The 17,328-nt window shown below is 43.0% G+C and overlaps 1 protein-coding gene across 7 annotated transcripts in view; it reads right to left on the reverse strand.

Annotated features, from left to right (window-relative positions):
• Positions 1–17,328, reverse strand: part of DGKI (diacylglycerol kinase iota) — a 447,606-nt gene that overhangs the window by 12,499 nt on the left and 417,779 nt on the right. For all 7 annotated transcript variants that reach the window (XM_078438897.1, XM_078438893.1, XM_078438899.1 and 4 more), the window contains 3 exons: positions 14,706–14,743; positions 11,130–11,250; positions 966–1,002 (listed from right to left, as the gene is read on the reverse strand). In XM_078438897.1, coding sequence (XP_078295023.1) covers positions 966–1,002; positions 11,130–11,250; positions 14,706–14,743 — 196 coding nt within the window. The remainder of the gene's footprint in view (positions 1–965; positions 1,003–11,129; positions 11,251–14,705; positions 14,744–17,328) is intronic.

Here is a 17,328-nt window from a genome sequence, read left to right on the forward strand (position 1 = left end):
GACCTACTTCGCTACTCCCCATCTATCTTTCACTCTTTTCAAATTTCTGTCAAGTTTTACGGTGCTTCCATATGGCTTTCAGAGTTAGACATTTACCCTTTCTTTGTTCCTATTTGGGGAGCAGTAGCTATTTTTGTTGCCTGAAGAACAACAACAAAAAAAAAGCTGAAGACAAACATTATCGGTTTGGGGGCCACCCCAAAGTGGATGATTTTCTCAACCAGGGTTTCCCATCTGAACCACAGAACATAACAATGATTGGAATTCCCATATTCTTAATTCTCCAATGGTTGTATGTAACTTCTTCCATTCTAGACTCAGTGTAGAGGTTTCATTACAAACAAAGGATGCCATAGGGTATTAGGACTTCATTTTCTCACAAATCCCAGTTGAGAAAGAGTAAATAAAAAAAACGTAAATGTATTTATTTAGATTTCTCAGGAGTCCAAGATGTACCAGTGCAGAACTTCCTTGCCTGTAGGAAGCTCTAAATGATGAATAGCAATGCCTGTGCACGTAATCATTAGGATTCTTGTCATCAATTTTTATTGTGTAATTATTGGTTTAGGAGATTAGCCCTGCACAGTTATATGTACTATTGAAAGTGAACTCTTAGGGCGCCTGCGTAGCTCAGTCGGTTAAGCGTCTGACCTTGGTTCAGGTCATGATCTCACAGCTCGTGAGTTCGAGCCCTGGGTTGGGCTCTGTGCTGAGAGCTTGGAGCCTGGAGCCTGCCTCGGAGTTTGTGTCTCCCTCTCTCTCTGCCCCTCCCCTACTCATGGTCTCCCTCTCTCTCTCTCTCTCAAAAATAAGTAAACGTTAAAAAAAAAGAAACTGAACTCTTTATCACTGACATTTCAATGATCTATTGTATGCCCTATAGACTACATTCTTCTCCTAGATAGGTTCTAAAGAACATATCTAAAGAAAATAATCTAGACTATGTAATGGAAGGCAATACTCACGTTTCGCTGTCTGCCATATCCAATAACTCAGAAGGTCCTAAATAAGAGGAAAGTAAGATGTCCATCAAAAAAAGTTGAAAAAATAACCATTAACAAAAAAATCTGTAATCACAGAGTTATAATGCCTTGACAAGCTGAATAAGGAAGAGCCATTTGGTGATAGGGATAATAAGACTGCCTCCCTTGCCCCCACCCCCAGAAAAGAAAGGACTTCTCTATTCCCCCTCACCAACCTCCCAACCCCCACCAGCCAACATGTGTGAAATGGGAGCTGCATAGGAATGATACAGTCTCTGCCTGTAAAGCAGCTTTCAGTCAACTTGAAGGAATAAAATTAATTGGAATAGAATAAGTGAGAAATAACTAAGTGGCTACCTTGGGAGAAAGGGGACAGTTCAGTGGGCTTGAAGCGTTATCATTCTCCAGTGGCAGGTTGTTTGAGATGGGGTTTTATACAGACTTTTAAAACTATAAAATACCATAGATATCATCCAGTCTAACATCTGTATTTTAGAAACAGAGTAACATTATAGTTTTCAAAAAATTTCCCTTCCAAGACCTGGAAGAAATGTTATACATAAACACCCAATGATTATAGATACTTCGTTAGGAATTGAGATGTTTGGTGAGTTTGTGCACTGCTGATGTTTTATTTGTTCACCAACTAATTCATTCAATCTGCAAACAATTCTTGGAATGACCACCTTTCCACTCTCTGCACCACTGCTTTCCTCCCCAACCCTCCCTAACTCTAATTGGCCTGCAGGTATCAGCTGAGACACATTTTGCATCAAACTCTGCATGAGCCCACTCCAAATACTGCATTAAGTGGCCTATGTATGTGCACTCCCACTTTGGACACCAAGCCTATGTTCTGTAATTGGGAGGGTAATATAATTCGTCATCTAAATTGAGACTATACCACACAGGTGGGGCTATACAATTACCTTATTGATCAAGACATTTAAGCCATATCAAAGCCACCTGCTGATGTGTCCCTCCACTAGTCTCTGGTAAATCCCCTGACATCGTGGCCTATGCCTCATCCACCACTATATCCTTCCTTGGTGCCTGGCATTGAACCTAGTACCAAGGAGATGCTTAAATGTTGGGGTGAATTAATGAATAAGTGTGCTTAGACACGCCAAGCACAGTTCTAGGTATTGAGCATTTTAGTCTTTAGAAATACTATCCTGTTGATCTGCTGTCTTTACTGTCAGATATCATTATTATTGAAAATGTGCTTAGGTGATTACTTATTACATAAAAAAGAAGAAAGGGAAGAGGTCAGGACTTCCCAACCATGAAAGTCACTGGCCAAGAAGATGGCTGAGATGTTATGGGACCTTCACAAGCCTCCTGGTCATCCGAGAGCTACCTCATCACCTTTACCTCCTCTTTCACAGAAACTGGCCATCAAGGCCAGGTGAATCTTCTCTTGCACCATCTGCCCTATTTGTGTCTCCTCTTTGTCCTATTTGACAAACAGGCTTCCTAATAGGTCTCTGTCTGGAGCATAAGAAAAGTGAAAACATTAAGAAAAGTGAAAAGTCTCATATCATTCAGATTTCCAGGTTTCCAATTTAGCATATTGACTGCTTACTCCCAAGTATTTAAACATGAAAGTTCACCGTCTTTCATCTGGAACTGCCCTTATTCAATTTGTTCCCAGGTTCCGTTTTTCACATTAGCTAATCTGGTAACTGCACCATTACCCACCCATTTCTCAGGCCCTCCCGGTTCCCAGAGCTTGTTCCCTCCACTCTCCCGATCTGAAACAGCCTTCCCTTTTCTAGACACATACCTAAGTCTTACCCATTCTGTAAAGCCCAATCTGTGACAAAGTCTTCTGAAAAGACCAGTCTTCACAGAAGGGATCTATCCCTTTCTCTGAAAGCCTGTAGCACTTACTTGATTCTACCCTTTTGCCATGTATTTGATTTTCAGTCATATGCCTTGTCTCCCTAAACAAATTCTTCTAAATCTCTGCAGTGTAAGAATATTTATTATTTCTCTCTAGCATTATCATATCCCTCTAGCAGCTATCCTACATTAAGGATTTAACAAAGACTTAACTCATTTATTTTTGTCCCTCAACAAACTAGGAACATTTTTCTAAGGAAAAATGAACAATAATTCTCACGACAAACAAATAATTCCCACAACAAACACCCGAAGAAGTACAGAGCAGTATAGCGCCATGATGGGTCCTAGAGCTGAATCTCCTTGCTCCAAAATTCTGGCTCTACCTACCACTTACTGGACCTTGTGCAAGTTCATTTAATCTCTCAGTCCTGGCACACTACATGCCTGAAGGTTAGATATTAAGTGTCCTATTCTCTGGCATAATCCAGGAGGTTACACTAAATCAAAATGTGGACCATCAGTAAAGGAAGGAAGTGTACCGGACTCTGCATTTCCTTCCATTTATTTCTGAAGCCACTTGCTGATTCAAATTTGATGTCCTGAGAACCAATACTCCAGACCTCCTCAGTTGCGGGCAGGGCATTCTCTGCAAGGCTAGGAACAAGAAGGCTTACAGGGCCCAATGCCCTCTTCGGCAAACCCTTGGAGCAATTCATGTGGAAAGGAATTCCATGAATACCAGCAACCCAGCCTCACTGGCAGCTCTGTTCCCACCATTACTGCTGAGTGCATGCGGATTTAGGCACCAGAGGCCCCGCCTCCTTTCCCCCTTCATTCTGTGCTCAGGGCTGCACCCATGGGGGGTCCACGGACTCCAGGATCCCTGCCGCCATATGAGAGTTTGTGGAACCAACTCAATCTGCGATAAAATGGCAATTGTTTGACACTCTGAAAGGGGGGACAAGGAAGAGAAAGGACCTTGTTCCTCAAGTTTCTGACAAGAATCACCACAAATGTAGCCAATGCAGAACAATCCCAGAGCTGATTATCCAATTTATGAGTCAGGCAAGCCTGTAGCTGCTTATCACTTCCCCCTTCTCTCCTTTGGACCTGCTGCAGCAGACAGGGGTGAGAGGAAGAGGTGCTGATCTTAAAACAGGATACTTTTGCTTAATTAAAATCTGATGAAACTCCAATTACAGGTTTCTGGAATGAAATGGGCTCTGGAATGATGGACTTAATTAACCCAAACCTTCCTCCTCTTTCCACCAGTACAGATAATCACAAAAAGAGCAGAACATTTTGCATGCTGGCAGGTGAATCCCCAATGCAGAGGGAAGGGTGGCAGTGAACTGATGACAGACAGGCGTAGGGAGCTATTTTTAGCAGTACAGGTAGCTTTTCTAGCAATGTCTTAACCCGCTTTAAAATAACCGTGTTGGCATAATGCTAGCAAGAAGAGGGTGGCGGAGGAGGAGCTGAGAAGAGGACTGAGTGCCAGGTACAGCCCAAGAAGAGGCTGGAGTTTCCCTCCCTATGCTGCTTCTAGTGGCCTGCTGGGAGCTGTAGTATTTCAGGCTGTTTACTAGTGCCCTGTGCAGGTTAGCAGCGTCAATATAAGGTCTGCAGAGAGGGGGCATGGCCAGAGAAACAAAAATCATCTGCACAGACTGCAAAAATGCTCTTTAAAGGAAACACTATTTTAAAAATAGCACCGGGATGCCTGGGTGGCTCAGTTGGTTGTGTGTCCAACTTCGGCTTGGGTCATGAACTCATGGTTCATGAGTTCGAGCCCCACGTTGGGCTCTCTGCTGTCAGCACCGAGCCCACCTGGGATCCCTCTTGTTCCCCTCTCTCTCTGCTCTCCCCTGGCTAGTGCTCTCTCCTGCTCTCTCCGAAATAAAACTAAATATAAAATAATAAATAAATAAATAAATAAATAAATAATAATAAATAGCATCTATGATTTTTTGGGAAAGTTCATTTGAGTGTCACTAATAAGGGAGAGAACAAGAGAAAGAAAAGAGGATGGAATTCTTTCAGTTTAGATCAATGGTGAATATTTGGACCTAGAACTTATTTTATATTTTAGATCTACACTGTGAACATCACGCCATGTCCCTTCGGGAATCTGAAGGAGTACCGTTACGTTGTTAGCAGTGAACTCAGTTATTCCCTGAATATAAAACCAAGTCTCGGTTCACTGCTGCCTCCTAGGGTTTTCTACAATGTCCACACTCAATCCCACATTTGACTTGTACCAGAAAACAACTGTTAAAATCTGACTCAAGGGGCATGTGTGCAAATTTCTCCATGAAGTTTTCAGAGGCAGACGATCGCTGTCCCTTCAGAGCCCTGCATTAGCTGTCATTGGAACTCTGCAGGTAATGCTTATATCAAACTACCCTGCGAGGTGGTTGTGTTTCATTTCCCTCACCGGGGTTTAGAAATATGGAGGGCAGAGACCAGATGTTACACGTGAGTCTTGGCAGGTAACCTGACCTCACTCTGCTTCGGTTTTCACCACCCGTCAGGTGGAGAGAAGAGAACCCCCTACATAGGATTGTTTTAAGAATTAAGTATGTGAATACATACGAAGCATTTAGAGCAATCAAAGTTAGCAGTGACTATTACTCTAACATTTTTTCTCAAAAGTTCATGGGACAGAATTCATTTTTTTATTGAATGAATGAATGAAAGCCATTAAAAATCAATGTGGATCCCAGCCAGTATTGTATTTTTTTTCTCAGAGAAAGACCCATAAACATAACATGGATTCAAAAGACTGTGCTATACGGGAAATGCTCTGAAAAATCAGGGGGGAACAGACGTATTGAGAAGATCTACGCATCAGTATTCCAGTGAAGCCGGGGAATGCGAAAGGAAGCAAAATTTCACAAATCTCTCAACGTGAGAAAGTGAACAGTGAGGTTAAGTAGTCAAGCCTTCTAAACAGCAAGTCTTCTGCCCGGGCTCATTCCATTGGCTCTTCCGTTGGATACTCCCCCCCCCCTCCGCCCCGCGCTCTTGCTGCTACAACCCTATCATCAATATTGTGCTTGTATTATATATGATGTGTCCTTTGTCGCACGCATCCTTTAATTTGCTTCCCACACCAAGGCATCCAAACCCCCCTTGCTATCCCTTCCACCTCTCCGTGGCCTCTCTGTCCGGGACCTCATTTCCCATTAGTCTCCCCCACGCTGCCAGCAGACCATTCCAAATCCTCCTCTGCCCCAGGACAAAAGCTGCACAGATGTGGGGAGAGCTGGCACTGGGAACTCGAACCGCACCGTCATCCTGTCCCAGCGGGACGGTGGTCCTTTCTCTCGGGGACCAGAGGCAGAAAAAGGGGGGGTAAAAATAAAAGAAAAGAAAAGAAAGACTGAAGACAGAAAAGGAGAGAAGACAAAATAAGCCATTGAAATCAAAAAGGAAATGCATGAGTGAGATTTCTATCAGGACGCGCAGTAGGGGGGCAGAGGGGTGGGAGTGGGGGGGATAAAAACAAAGGGGCGAGATGTGCGGGGTGGTAAAAGCCTAAAACAACACAAAAGTCCCTCGGAGGGGTTCAAGGAGGGAGGAAGGAGTGGGGAGAAAATATGGTTGAAAGGAGCTGAAAAGCGGGAGCCACTGGGGGCCCGGGAATGGAGCCCCTCGCGTCCTTTCCTCTCCACCCTGGCCCTGTGGGATTGCTCTCTGTCTTCCTCTTCCATTCTCTCTGCAACCCTCCAAATGCCCAAATTCCAGTTTTTCAGAAAGGAAAACAGCAGGTTGTGTATTTGAGAGAAAAAGTCCCAAAGAAGAAGGAGGACAGAAAACAATTCCAGCCTCCTGTGGCTTTTCAGAACTCACCACACATCTCCTGCCCCTAGCCCCACAGCCCGGTTTCCAGAGAACACTTAGGACAGAAATGTGTTGTTTACTGTGGTGTCTGGGGGAACGGCTAAACTCTCACGACTCCGGCTCAGGGGGCGCCCTCCCGACTGTGGACCCCACTGCTCACCACAATAACCAGCGAAGAGGTGGGCAAAGCAGAGGGGAGAGGGGCTCCCACCTGAGCAAGGATGCAGGACAGAAAACCAGCCAGTATGCTCTCAAGCAACTTGCAAAGTGCCTACCGATTTCTCCAGAGCCCTGTCATTAGCACATCTTTACAGTCAGGTCTTCGAACGGGTTTTAGGATTTATGGCATATGAAGTCACAGGAAAGACTTAAACCAAATTAAAAAAAAAAAAAGAAAAGAAAAAACTAAAACTTCAAAAGATCTGGAGCATTCGAGAGATGAGGAGGAATGTCCCTCTCCAACTCTGGTGCAGTGTAAAATTTCCACTTTTTTCCCCATTTACATGAATTCATACTGATCAGACCTGTCTGCCACAAAACTGATGCTAGCTTATAAACATAATGCCACAGTCTGATACACATCCTGAACCCCAGCTCACTAAATTCTCTTAGAAAAGGCTATTTTCCTTGTCAGACCAAGGGGATTCTAGAGCCACCATCATATTAAATTAGGAGAGACTATTTCACTGAACAGAGATCACATTAAGGTAATGGGTACAGAGAAGAGAAAGGGTCATGTTTCCCGTGTGCTTATCCTTGACTTCAAGAACACTATAATTTACAGAGGTTTCTATAACTTAAAAGAGATGCGTTTTTCAAAATGCACAGGCTAATGAAATTATATCAGCACCTAAAGATACTAAAACAAACAGCAACAATAAAGACAGTTGAGCTGAAGCGCTTAGCTCTTAAGAACCTGCTGGATTAGCCTGGCTATGCCAAAAGATTTCGCATGTGTATTCCTGAATAAAGAGAAATAATGAGATCAGTGTTAGGGAGATGGAATTGATGAGGCCTATCAGGTTGGCTAGTACTAATTTCAATAAAAATCAACTGCAATTTAGTTCCTATTATTTGGCTATGGTACTAAAAGGTTAAAAATCACCATCCTTCAAAATTGCAGTGATTCTGGGACTAGAGAGCATAATGAGACTTTATTTCCCAACAGAAAGATGGATTGTGCTTCGTATCTCCAGTCTCACTCTCAGGTATGTACCGGCCAATGAGAGATCCTGGTGAGGCGGGGAGGGTATCAGATGCCTCCCGTGACCTTGGGAATGGCTTGCCCATGAGGCAAGTAGAGATGTTTGGAATCTCAAGGGTTTTTTTCCCTCATTATCATAGTTATTAAACATATTATTAAAATCGAACCAAAAATAATCCTGGAAAAATAAACACCCCCTCCCCCAAAATTATGTTAATTTTGCTTTGTGTCCTTCCATTTTGACAGAGAGAGCTGTATTGTGTGACTCACGCTTTGCAAGAGGTGCTGGGGGTGGAAGAGACACAAGTTGAGTACTGGGGTGTCAGGCTTTGGTTACAGCACGAAGAGACTAACGAAAGTAGCAGCTTGATTTCACACCAGGCAAAGTAGGCGTGCACCAGTCCACAGCAAGCTTTTAGAGGCCCTCTTATTTAAGGCAGTGGAAAAAGTGGGGGAGTGAAAATTCATGGGTCTAGACCAATATCATCTCATGCCCCTGGGGACATGCAACGGAGGAAAGGGGTTTTGTTTTTGTTTTTGGTATAAGTATGTCCCAAATATTACATGGGTCATGCTTATGCTAAAAAGAGCGGAAACTGTTGTTAAAGAACTTGCAAATTCAAAGAATTATTGTTGCTAGTCAACCTTAGGACTGAGAACCAAAGGAACATATAAAAGCAGAGGCCCAGGGGATTCTGGGTGACACAGTAGTTCAGGACACTGAGAAGGTAGGCTCACCATTTTCAACTGAAGAAGATAGAGTTAGGGAGGTGGTAGGTTAAATCTGGCCACAAATTATTTGCAGCTCCTCTCACAGAGCAGTGGGGGTCATTTCCCCCCTCCATGAGTCAGGGCCAGCCCTGTGACCGTTTTAGCGGACAGAATACTATAGAGATGATGCAGAACTTTCCAGTCTGCCCACAGGACGTCTGGAAGCTTCCATCTTCCTGGAGCCCTAGGACTGTCATGGCATGAAGAAGCCTGGGATAAAAGGATAGGTATAGAGAAAGGCTCCAGGTGTCCCGGGCATCCCAGCCATCTCAGCTGAGAGCCCCCAACATGTTGGGGAGTCCCTCTTCAATACAGACTCAGTCACAAGTGCGGTTCCCTGCAGCCTCTTGAGTGAGACCAAGTGAGATACCAACAGGTAACTGATAGAGGGTTCCAGAACCCGTGGCGGGGGTGAGGGGGACGTGGAGATGGAATTCTAGCTCTTCAGGAGAGGTAGAGGAAGAGAGAGAGACAGAGACCCTAAATTGCGTTAGCATTCAAACAGATGGCCAGTCTCACACCTAACTCCAGAGAGGAGATGTGGGTATTGAACAGCTTAAGATATGTGAGCAAACATTCAATCCCATTGGGTAAAGGACAAATGAGTAAGAAAGGATTGAGAATGGTCAAGAAGACAGCAACCAGGAGCACCTTCACTTGAGCTAAAGACAAACTGACAGTATGTATATCTAAAGCACATCTGCATTTTGTGCAATAGAAACCCTGAGCTCTTTTCTATTAAGACAAAAATAATCACAGAAGCTCTGTGCTTCATTGCCCGTGGGGCCGGGTTCTAACATTTGCTTTTGCCTCTCACTAGCTTTGGGAGAAGTCACTACGGGGAAAAGAAAAACACCTATGATTTTGAGTGTGCGTGCGTGTGTGTGTGTGTGTGTGTGTGCGCGCATGTGTGAAGGAGGCAAGCAGAGATCATGCCGCCATTGCTTTGTAAGTCTTGCCCAAAGAGAAACGCTTTCATTGCAGGCGGTAGAATGGGCAGGGGGACAGGAGATGAAAAGACGCACACCGCAGACACAGTACCAAGAACACAGCCAACCACCTAGGCTTTCCAAAGTACACTGGCTTGGGACTTTCAGGCCCAGCGTGCAGGGGGCAAGAAATGCTCTAATAACCACCATCCGACTTCAAACACCTTTTCTTTTTCCTAAGCTATTCTTTCCACCATCACTCGGGCCAAGGTTTCAAGTAAACTCTTCATGGTGAGGAGGAACTGAGGACAAAACAAGGTGTGTCAAATGTAACTGACAATCGATGTGTCACATCCCGACATAGGATATGTTTAGTAGAAGCATCTGAAATATGAGAAGTGTGTGACAAATGGCAGCTGTGTTATCTACCTGTGGCTTTACAATAGGACTTAAACCATCTATATAGAACTGTTTTCAATTTCACTCTGCATATGATTATATTTTTTTGCCAGAAATTGCCTGGAACTAGTGACTGTATCGTGCGTGTGCATGTGTGTGTGTGTGTGTGTGTGTGTGTGTGTGTGTCCACTGGTCAATAACAGGTAGTTCCTGTTAGGCACTCCACAAACATCTGTGGAATGACTGAAAGGAGTAAGACGTGTGTTGAACTGAATAAAAGAGGAGTAAAAAGTAATGTGCAAATGTGCATGTCTACTAATATGCTTACTATTTATGGCCTGAATTTGGATGCCACAGGGTCACTGCCGGGGCTCACAGAAAATCTTCCAAGGTCTCTGTGTACCTATACCTAGCAGAGCTAGAGGCTACTCCACTCCTGCTTCCTCAAAAACACCCAAGCCAAGCAGATTTTTTCCCCTTTACTCCTGTTCTTTATTCCTAGACACACTATAAACATGGGAAGCTGAAAGTAATGGTCAAGATTTGGTGTCCGTTCATGTGTTTATGCCTTTAAAGGGCCATTAGGGGAAGATGCTAATGTTCATGCTACATGTCGAAATCACCTAATCACAGAAGACACACGAGTACCAGATGTTTTCAAAGAGAATGAAATGTGGCTTAATTTGATAGATGAATGAGATTCAAACTGGAAAAAGAGAGCAAGAGAAAGAGAGAGAGAGAGGGAGGGAGAGAGAGAAGCCAGGAAGCTGGGGAAAAAAACAACAACACATGCTTATCATGCTATCCCCACGAATTTGGTACCTCGTCCCAACCAGTCAACTTAACGCTCTTCACAAAACAATACAGCATATTACATCAGGTGGCATTTGATTTTGTCTTTTATTTTTTACTTAGCTCAAAAATATCCTGCAAAGACCTTGATATGAAAATTATTTCTATGAAATGTTTGATTATGGTGACCGACATATGTCAGTGGTCTGCAATTCTGTCTGCCTCCAATAAGCAGGGGGAGTGAGCTAAAATTTGGAGAGCATCTCTACCATTCTGAACATAGCCTGGAAGAAAGTCGATTTAGAAAATTCAATTATTGCATGGAGAAGTGATCCTTGGTTCACTGTACCTACTCACCGTGGTCAAGGATATATTTCACAATCTCCCCATTGCCGGTTTTAGCTGCATGGTGAAGGAGTGAACAGTGGTCTGGTCCCTGAATTAGCAGACTCCCTCCATTTTTATAGCTTTCTATTAGCTGCAAAAGAGACATAGGAAAAGAAGCTCAGGCAGGGTCCGGAACAAGGAAAACAGTTAACCGGTGATAAAAAGAAGAGTGATGGAGCAAACCACAAACGTTTCTAGCCGCAGAGGACACAGAAAAGTCAAAGGGAGGAAGTAACATTCCCGGTCTGTGTTATCACTCAAATAGATGGCCAGCATCTCACCTGACTCGGGAGAGGGTCTGTGGGCACTGAACAGCCCAAGGAAACTGAAACATGCTGAGTTACTTATTTCTTTTCTGCTTTATGTCTCTTTCTTTTCTGGGCACTGCTCTCTGTCCCAAGGGAGTGAAGGGCAGCGAAGAGAATAAACGTTTTCCTCTGTTGGCTGAGCTCTCTCCTGAGTGAAAGGATAATTAAGGCTGCAGACAGGAATAGCTTGGTGTCCCGTAGCTAAGCGCCTTTCCTCGCCCCCAGTTTTTCTTCAACCTCTAATGAACCCAGCTACCAAATCCAGAAGCTGCTTCCCATTTTCCTGCGGGAGGTCACAGCACACGTGCACGTAGCAGACACGGGCACACATCTGCACGGCCTCACTTCTTCACCCTGATCTGCCGTCCAGCCTCTCGCCTTCTGTTAACCATCCAACCCATACCCAAGAAGGCTAGAGATGACCCACAGGGTGAGAACCAAAAGGATTCAGGGAATGTAGTAGTAGACACCTAAAACACCTGTGAGAACAGACTAGAAAAAACCCCACAGATTTTGTAGCCTGGGAATAATGTGGTGAAGTGAGGATATGGTCTAATTTCATGAAATACTGAACATTATAGAAAGTGTAAGTGGGTTTCTGTTCTCCAAACTGCAGTACAGCAGGACACAGAGTCTTTCTGCAGCTTATAAAGGGTAGTTTTAGGGAAAATAAGAATAAAATAATCCAGAAGGTACCAAGCAAAAGGAATGTAACTATCACCAAGAAAGAATTAGATGGCAGTGTATATATATATATATATATATATATATATATATATATATATATAATCAAACATCTCAATCTCATAAGGTCAAAGAGGCAACTCATAATTCATGATTTCAGTCAAATCCAACCATGGAACTGCCATGTGCCAGATTCCAGGGAAACAAGTATAAACAGGACTCAGTCACTGGCCTCAAGACCTCGCAGTCCATAGGGGAGACCGATGTGCAAAGACAGACACAGGAATGGAGAACAACATGAGGAGGTTATTAACGGGTAAAGAAGAGTCACAGAAGACTTTCCAGAAAATAGATCAAAAAGGAATAGTTGAATGGATGTAAAGAACATACGGGGACTTTTATCTCTAAAGTACAAGGCTACAGAACAGCAAGAGGTAGCTAATGGTTTTCCACAAAGAATCTAAACATGTCCAGTACTGCTCGACAATAGTCTTAAAATGATACTCCCTTTCTTTGTAGGCAGAGGCACAAAGGATTCAGGCTTAACAGAGAAGCACAGACCCATCCATCAGCTGCCTTGATTGTGCCTTTCTGTAGTGTTTTTGACACTGTGGCCCTTCAGTTAGTCCATGGGTATCTTATGCCGCTGAGTTACACAGCAACCACGCCCAACAGCCTTCACACCGACTCCTGGGTTCTTCTGTTCTCTGCTATTTGGCGTGCACTTTCTCTCTTACATACACACAGTTTAATAGTTAATGTGTACTGTGCTTTCTGCATGGAATAGAGACATAGAAGAAGATGGGGAAGAAGAAAGAAAAGGGGAAGAAAAATACTTGGGAGGGAAAGAATGTAAAAGAATGAGAAAGAAACACCCTAAGTCATTATATTTCATCTCCCAATAAATAAGGTTAAGTAACTTCTCAGGCACTTAGGAAATGATTATAACAGAGAAGGTAATAAGACAATCCACTGAATATAGTAATTTCCCATATTTCAAATAGTTCTCCATTAAGTATGAAAAAAATGTGGCTATATACCCAGGGACCTGGAAACTATGTTGCCTAGGCTAAAAGCAGAGGAAAAATCAAAAAGGATTTCAAATTTAGTAGTTTTGCAAATAATTTGTGGCTTAGAAGCTCTTTAAGAGCAGGAATCACATCTTACTGCCCAAAGCATCTCGCATAAGGCTTTGCAGGGAGTATAGGATAATATTGGTTTAATCCACTGCAGGGCAACAGCATCAAACTCCTAGGTTCACCACTTGGAGAGCACTTTTCTCTTGTGGGTGACAATGGCTGGTAACATTATGACCCAGACAGTGGTACAGGCACCACTTCCAGGATTATGTGCCTAAGACGGCAGTTTATCAGGATGCTTGGGACCTTCTGACTGTTTGTTTCCTATTAGTAACCTCTTCATACTGTCGCACAGGGGGTTCTCAGTTTATATGCATTCAATAGATGCACTTCAGAAGAAGTTGCACGCAAGGTCAGTGCTTCTCAGCTTTCTTTTAAGGCTTTTGGTTTCTCAATCTGCAATGGCACCCTTCTCCACAGGCTGGCGGGTAGAGCCTCTGTCTCCCGCAGGTGCCAATATTACAGAGCAGATCAAGCCAGTGTGGGTTACAGAGGGATATGCAGGTCGTCCTAAGTCCCAATGCCTGAAAATGACATGAAACTAAATATAACTTTTAGAATACTTATAGACTGTACACACTTTATAACAATATTTGCATCTCCACTATGTTTATTAAAAAGACACAGACTAACACTACTAGCTGGCATTTCAGAGCCGCTTCTATGTAATAAAAACAGTCTTAAGAGCTTTACGTGTATCGTTACGTTCAATTCTTATGACAAAGGATAGAGGCAACATTATTCAGTTTTACAGATGAAGAAACTGAGGCACAGAGAGAATTAAATACAGTCACACATACAATGAATGGCAGAGCCAAGATTTGAACGCGGGCAGTCTGACTCCCGAATCTATATTCACTCCAGAGGCAGCAGTGACTACTTCCTTCCCTCTGAACTAAGAAAATATACGCAGAAATGAAAATGTTCAAAGGAGATCAGACCAAGCATCTTCTTTTGGTTAATTGTGATCCCTGAAGGACAAAACTATAATAATGTTAGAAGCTGGAGGCTCTGGCCCGGAGAGTGTATTTCTGGCTATTATCCATATAATGCATTCACTTCAAGACCTGTCTAAAAAGAAACCTTAAAACTCCAAATATCAGCTCCTAGATAGCGGGAATTTGGGGCACTGTGAGCATTGCAGCCTGGGAACATGCAGTCCATGTTATGAGTGGAGGCAACCAGCGCAGTACCCCTGCACACATCCTTTGCTGTTAGGAAATGTGGAGATGCTATGAAGACTCCTCTGGCCCTCTCTGTCCATTTCCCCAAAGAACATCCTTCCCCTTTCGAGTCGGCTAGCACAGCAGAGGGATGGATGATAGATGACATACGAGAGATCATGAAAATGCGGTGAGAAATGAGGTTAAAGTTGTTAAAGAATCACCAAAAATTTTGGTAGGAAGATAGCTTACCTTCATAAGATCACCAGCTATTACTGCCTGTAAAATTGCTGTGAAAGACAAAAGAGAGATGTCCCATTAGTAGAAGACCCTCTCATCAAAATACCACAAAGGGCTGGATCTATATTTTGCCAAAATAGTCTACATTTGGGGTAGGAATCAGGGAAAGAGAAGCATGCCAAGAATCTTGCATCAGGCTAAAGCCTTCTCTTCACCCCTTCCCTGCCCAGACACCCATTCTGTCCAACATTCTAGAGTCTACCTCAACACCCCCTCATCAAATTTGGAGTCACAGAGATTAGGTTCAGTTCTCAGCTCTTTCACAAGCTGTGGAACAATGGGTAGATCATGGAACCCCTCTGAATCCAGTTTCCACATAAACATCAAGTTTAAATCTTACAGAATTACTGAAATGATTAAACCCTATGAATGTTCTCAACTCATCTACTGAGGCAGGCTAGATGCCTAACCATGATTTTTTTGCTCCTTTCTTTCCAGTTCCTTCTACTGTATCCTCTTGGAGTTCCAAAAATTACTAGTAATTTTGTTATGTAATGAGAAACAACTATCTACTTCTATGGAAATAAAGAAGACTAAAGGTAGTAGAGAGGGGACGTGTATACTTGAATTCTGTTCCGAGGAAAATGATCATGTGGTCAGCATCTCATCCACTGGCAACTCAAATGGAAAGAACTCTGAGAGTCTTAGGAAACCTAAACTAATTATAAAAATATGTAGCTTTAGGGGCAAAACTAGAAGTGCATGTACATACAGGTTATGTGGGAGACAAAAGGGGAATGAGAAGAGAAAACTGATTAACAAGGGCAAGAAGATGTGAGCATCTAATGACAGCAATGATTCCCCAAGGGAACATTTGTCTTAGGTTGGAAATGGTCCCTTTAGAAAAATAAATACCTAGATTCTAAAACTACTCAAAAAAAAAAAAAGATTATTTTAAGGCATGAATGGCATAGAATTTTAGAAGAGAGTAACTTAAATTTTAAATTTCTCAGAGTGGCATTTTATTCTCATTTACTCTCATATAGAGTTAGCCAAAAATGCTGTGTTGTGCATCCAAATGCACAGAGCCCTGGAGCAGCACTGACAAGGCCCTCCAGGTTTTCATACTGAGTACTTACCAGTCCCGAGTGATTGGATGCACCACAGGCAGGTTAAACCCATTCACTGGCCCAGGGCTGAAGGCCCTGCCCTTGACCACAGCAGAAACCATGAAAACCCATGGAAATAAGGAGGGCCACTTGAGCACTCGAGGAAGACACAGACAGAAAGACAGACATAAAAAGGAGGAGAATGGGAAAGAGGAAAGAATGTTCCCCTTTCCATAATGAGCTGCAAGCCTCTCCCTAGGGTTCCTAGCACAATGCTCTGTACGGTATTGATGTGCAACGATTAGTTGCAGAACTGACTGAAGGCAGAAAGAGAAAAGGAGCCAGATGGGAGAGAGATAGAAACAGAAAGGAAATTAATGTCAGAAGAATCCAAAGAAAACACATGCCTCACTCTTCTTGCTATAGATGAGGACACTGGAGTTCAGAGTAAAGTGACTGTCTCGGGGCACAGAGCCAGTAGTGGCCCAATCGCGGCCATAATGCAGGTCAGTGTCCAGTCCAGTCCTCTGTCCAGTGCCCTCTGGGAGCTCCCCAGGCAGAGCTCCCCCAGGCTCTGTGACGCCTGGAGAAAAGGAAAGAAAGTAGTCTTTATAGGTTATCAAGCCTTTATAGTGTTGCAAAAGGGCACTGGATTAGAGTGTAATTCTAAACTTAACTTAGGAGACATGTAAGCTTAACAAGTCAATGATTGTGAACCAATTTTCTTTTTTGTAAAATAAAAGTAATAGCTGCTCATCTGTCTATAGTAAGGATAAAACAAACAAACAAAAAAACAAAAGCTTTATAAGTAGATATGTCAACAGAAGGGGTCATTTTCAGTACTTTTGCGACTGTACTTAAGTATCTGAAGACATATGGATAGACACTGCGGAAAGAGCCTAGAAAGGAAGGGTGAAATTGGTATGGGAAGTCGAGGAGACATATCTTGTGAATATAGCACCTATGAGAGGAGAGGCATGGATGAAGGAGTCAGTGGGTACTGCTTAACCCTACGATGTAAACCCTATATCAGAGGACAGGGAGGGAGAAGCAGGAGAAAATATTAGCCAATCACAAGTCTGCAAGAACAAATCAGTTCAGATCTTTATACTATAGGATGTTCTCCTGACTGAAGTAGAATATCCATATTAGGATAGGAATAAGGTTAGGGCAATTGCCTGAGTCCGGGGGCAGTTAATGCAGGGCTTGAAATAACACAGAGCTTCAAAAACAGTTATAGAGCCTATTCTTTTCAAGATTTTAAAACATTTCCCAGAAATCCAAAGAAAAAGAAAAGAGAAATAGAGAAAAGAAGAAAAATGAATTCATTAATTTAAAGCACTTGTGTAATAACATTTGGGGCATACAAGCAATAAATCAAGACAATAAAGAAATTCCCCAGGACAAAGTCTATTTAAGGAGAACCAGGAAGGGAAGAAAGGAAAAGGGAAGAAAGGGAAGATAGAAAGAAAGAAAAGAGAGAAAAATATTAGAAGCTGGGGGAAAACTTACTGGCTAGCTGTAGA

The sequence above is a fragment of the Panthera onca genome, chromosome A2 (genome assembly GCF_046562875.1).
Source record: "Panthera onca isolate mPanOnc1 chromosome A2, mPanOnc1 haplotype 2, whole genome shotgun sequence".
Lineage (NCBI taxonomy): Eukaryota > Metazoa > Chordata > Mammalia > Carnivora > Felidae > Panthera > Panthera onca.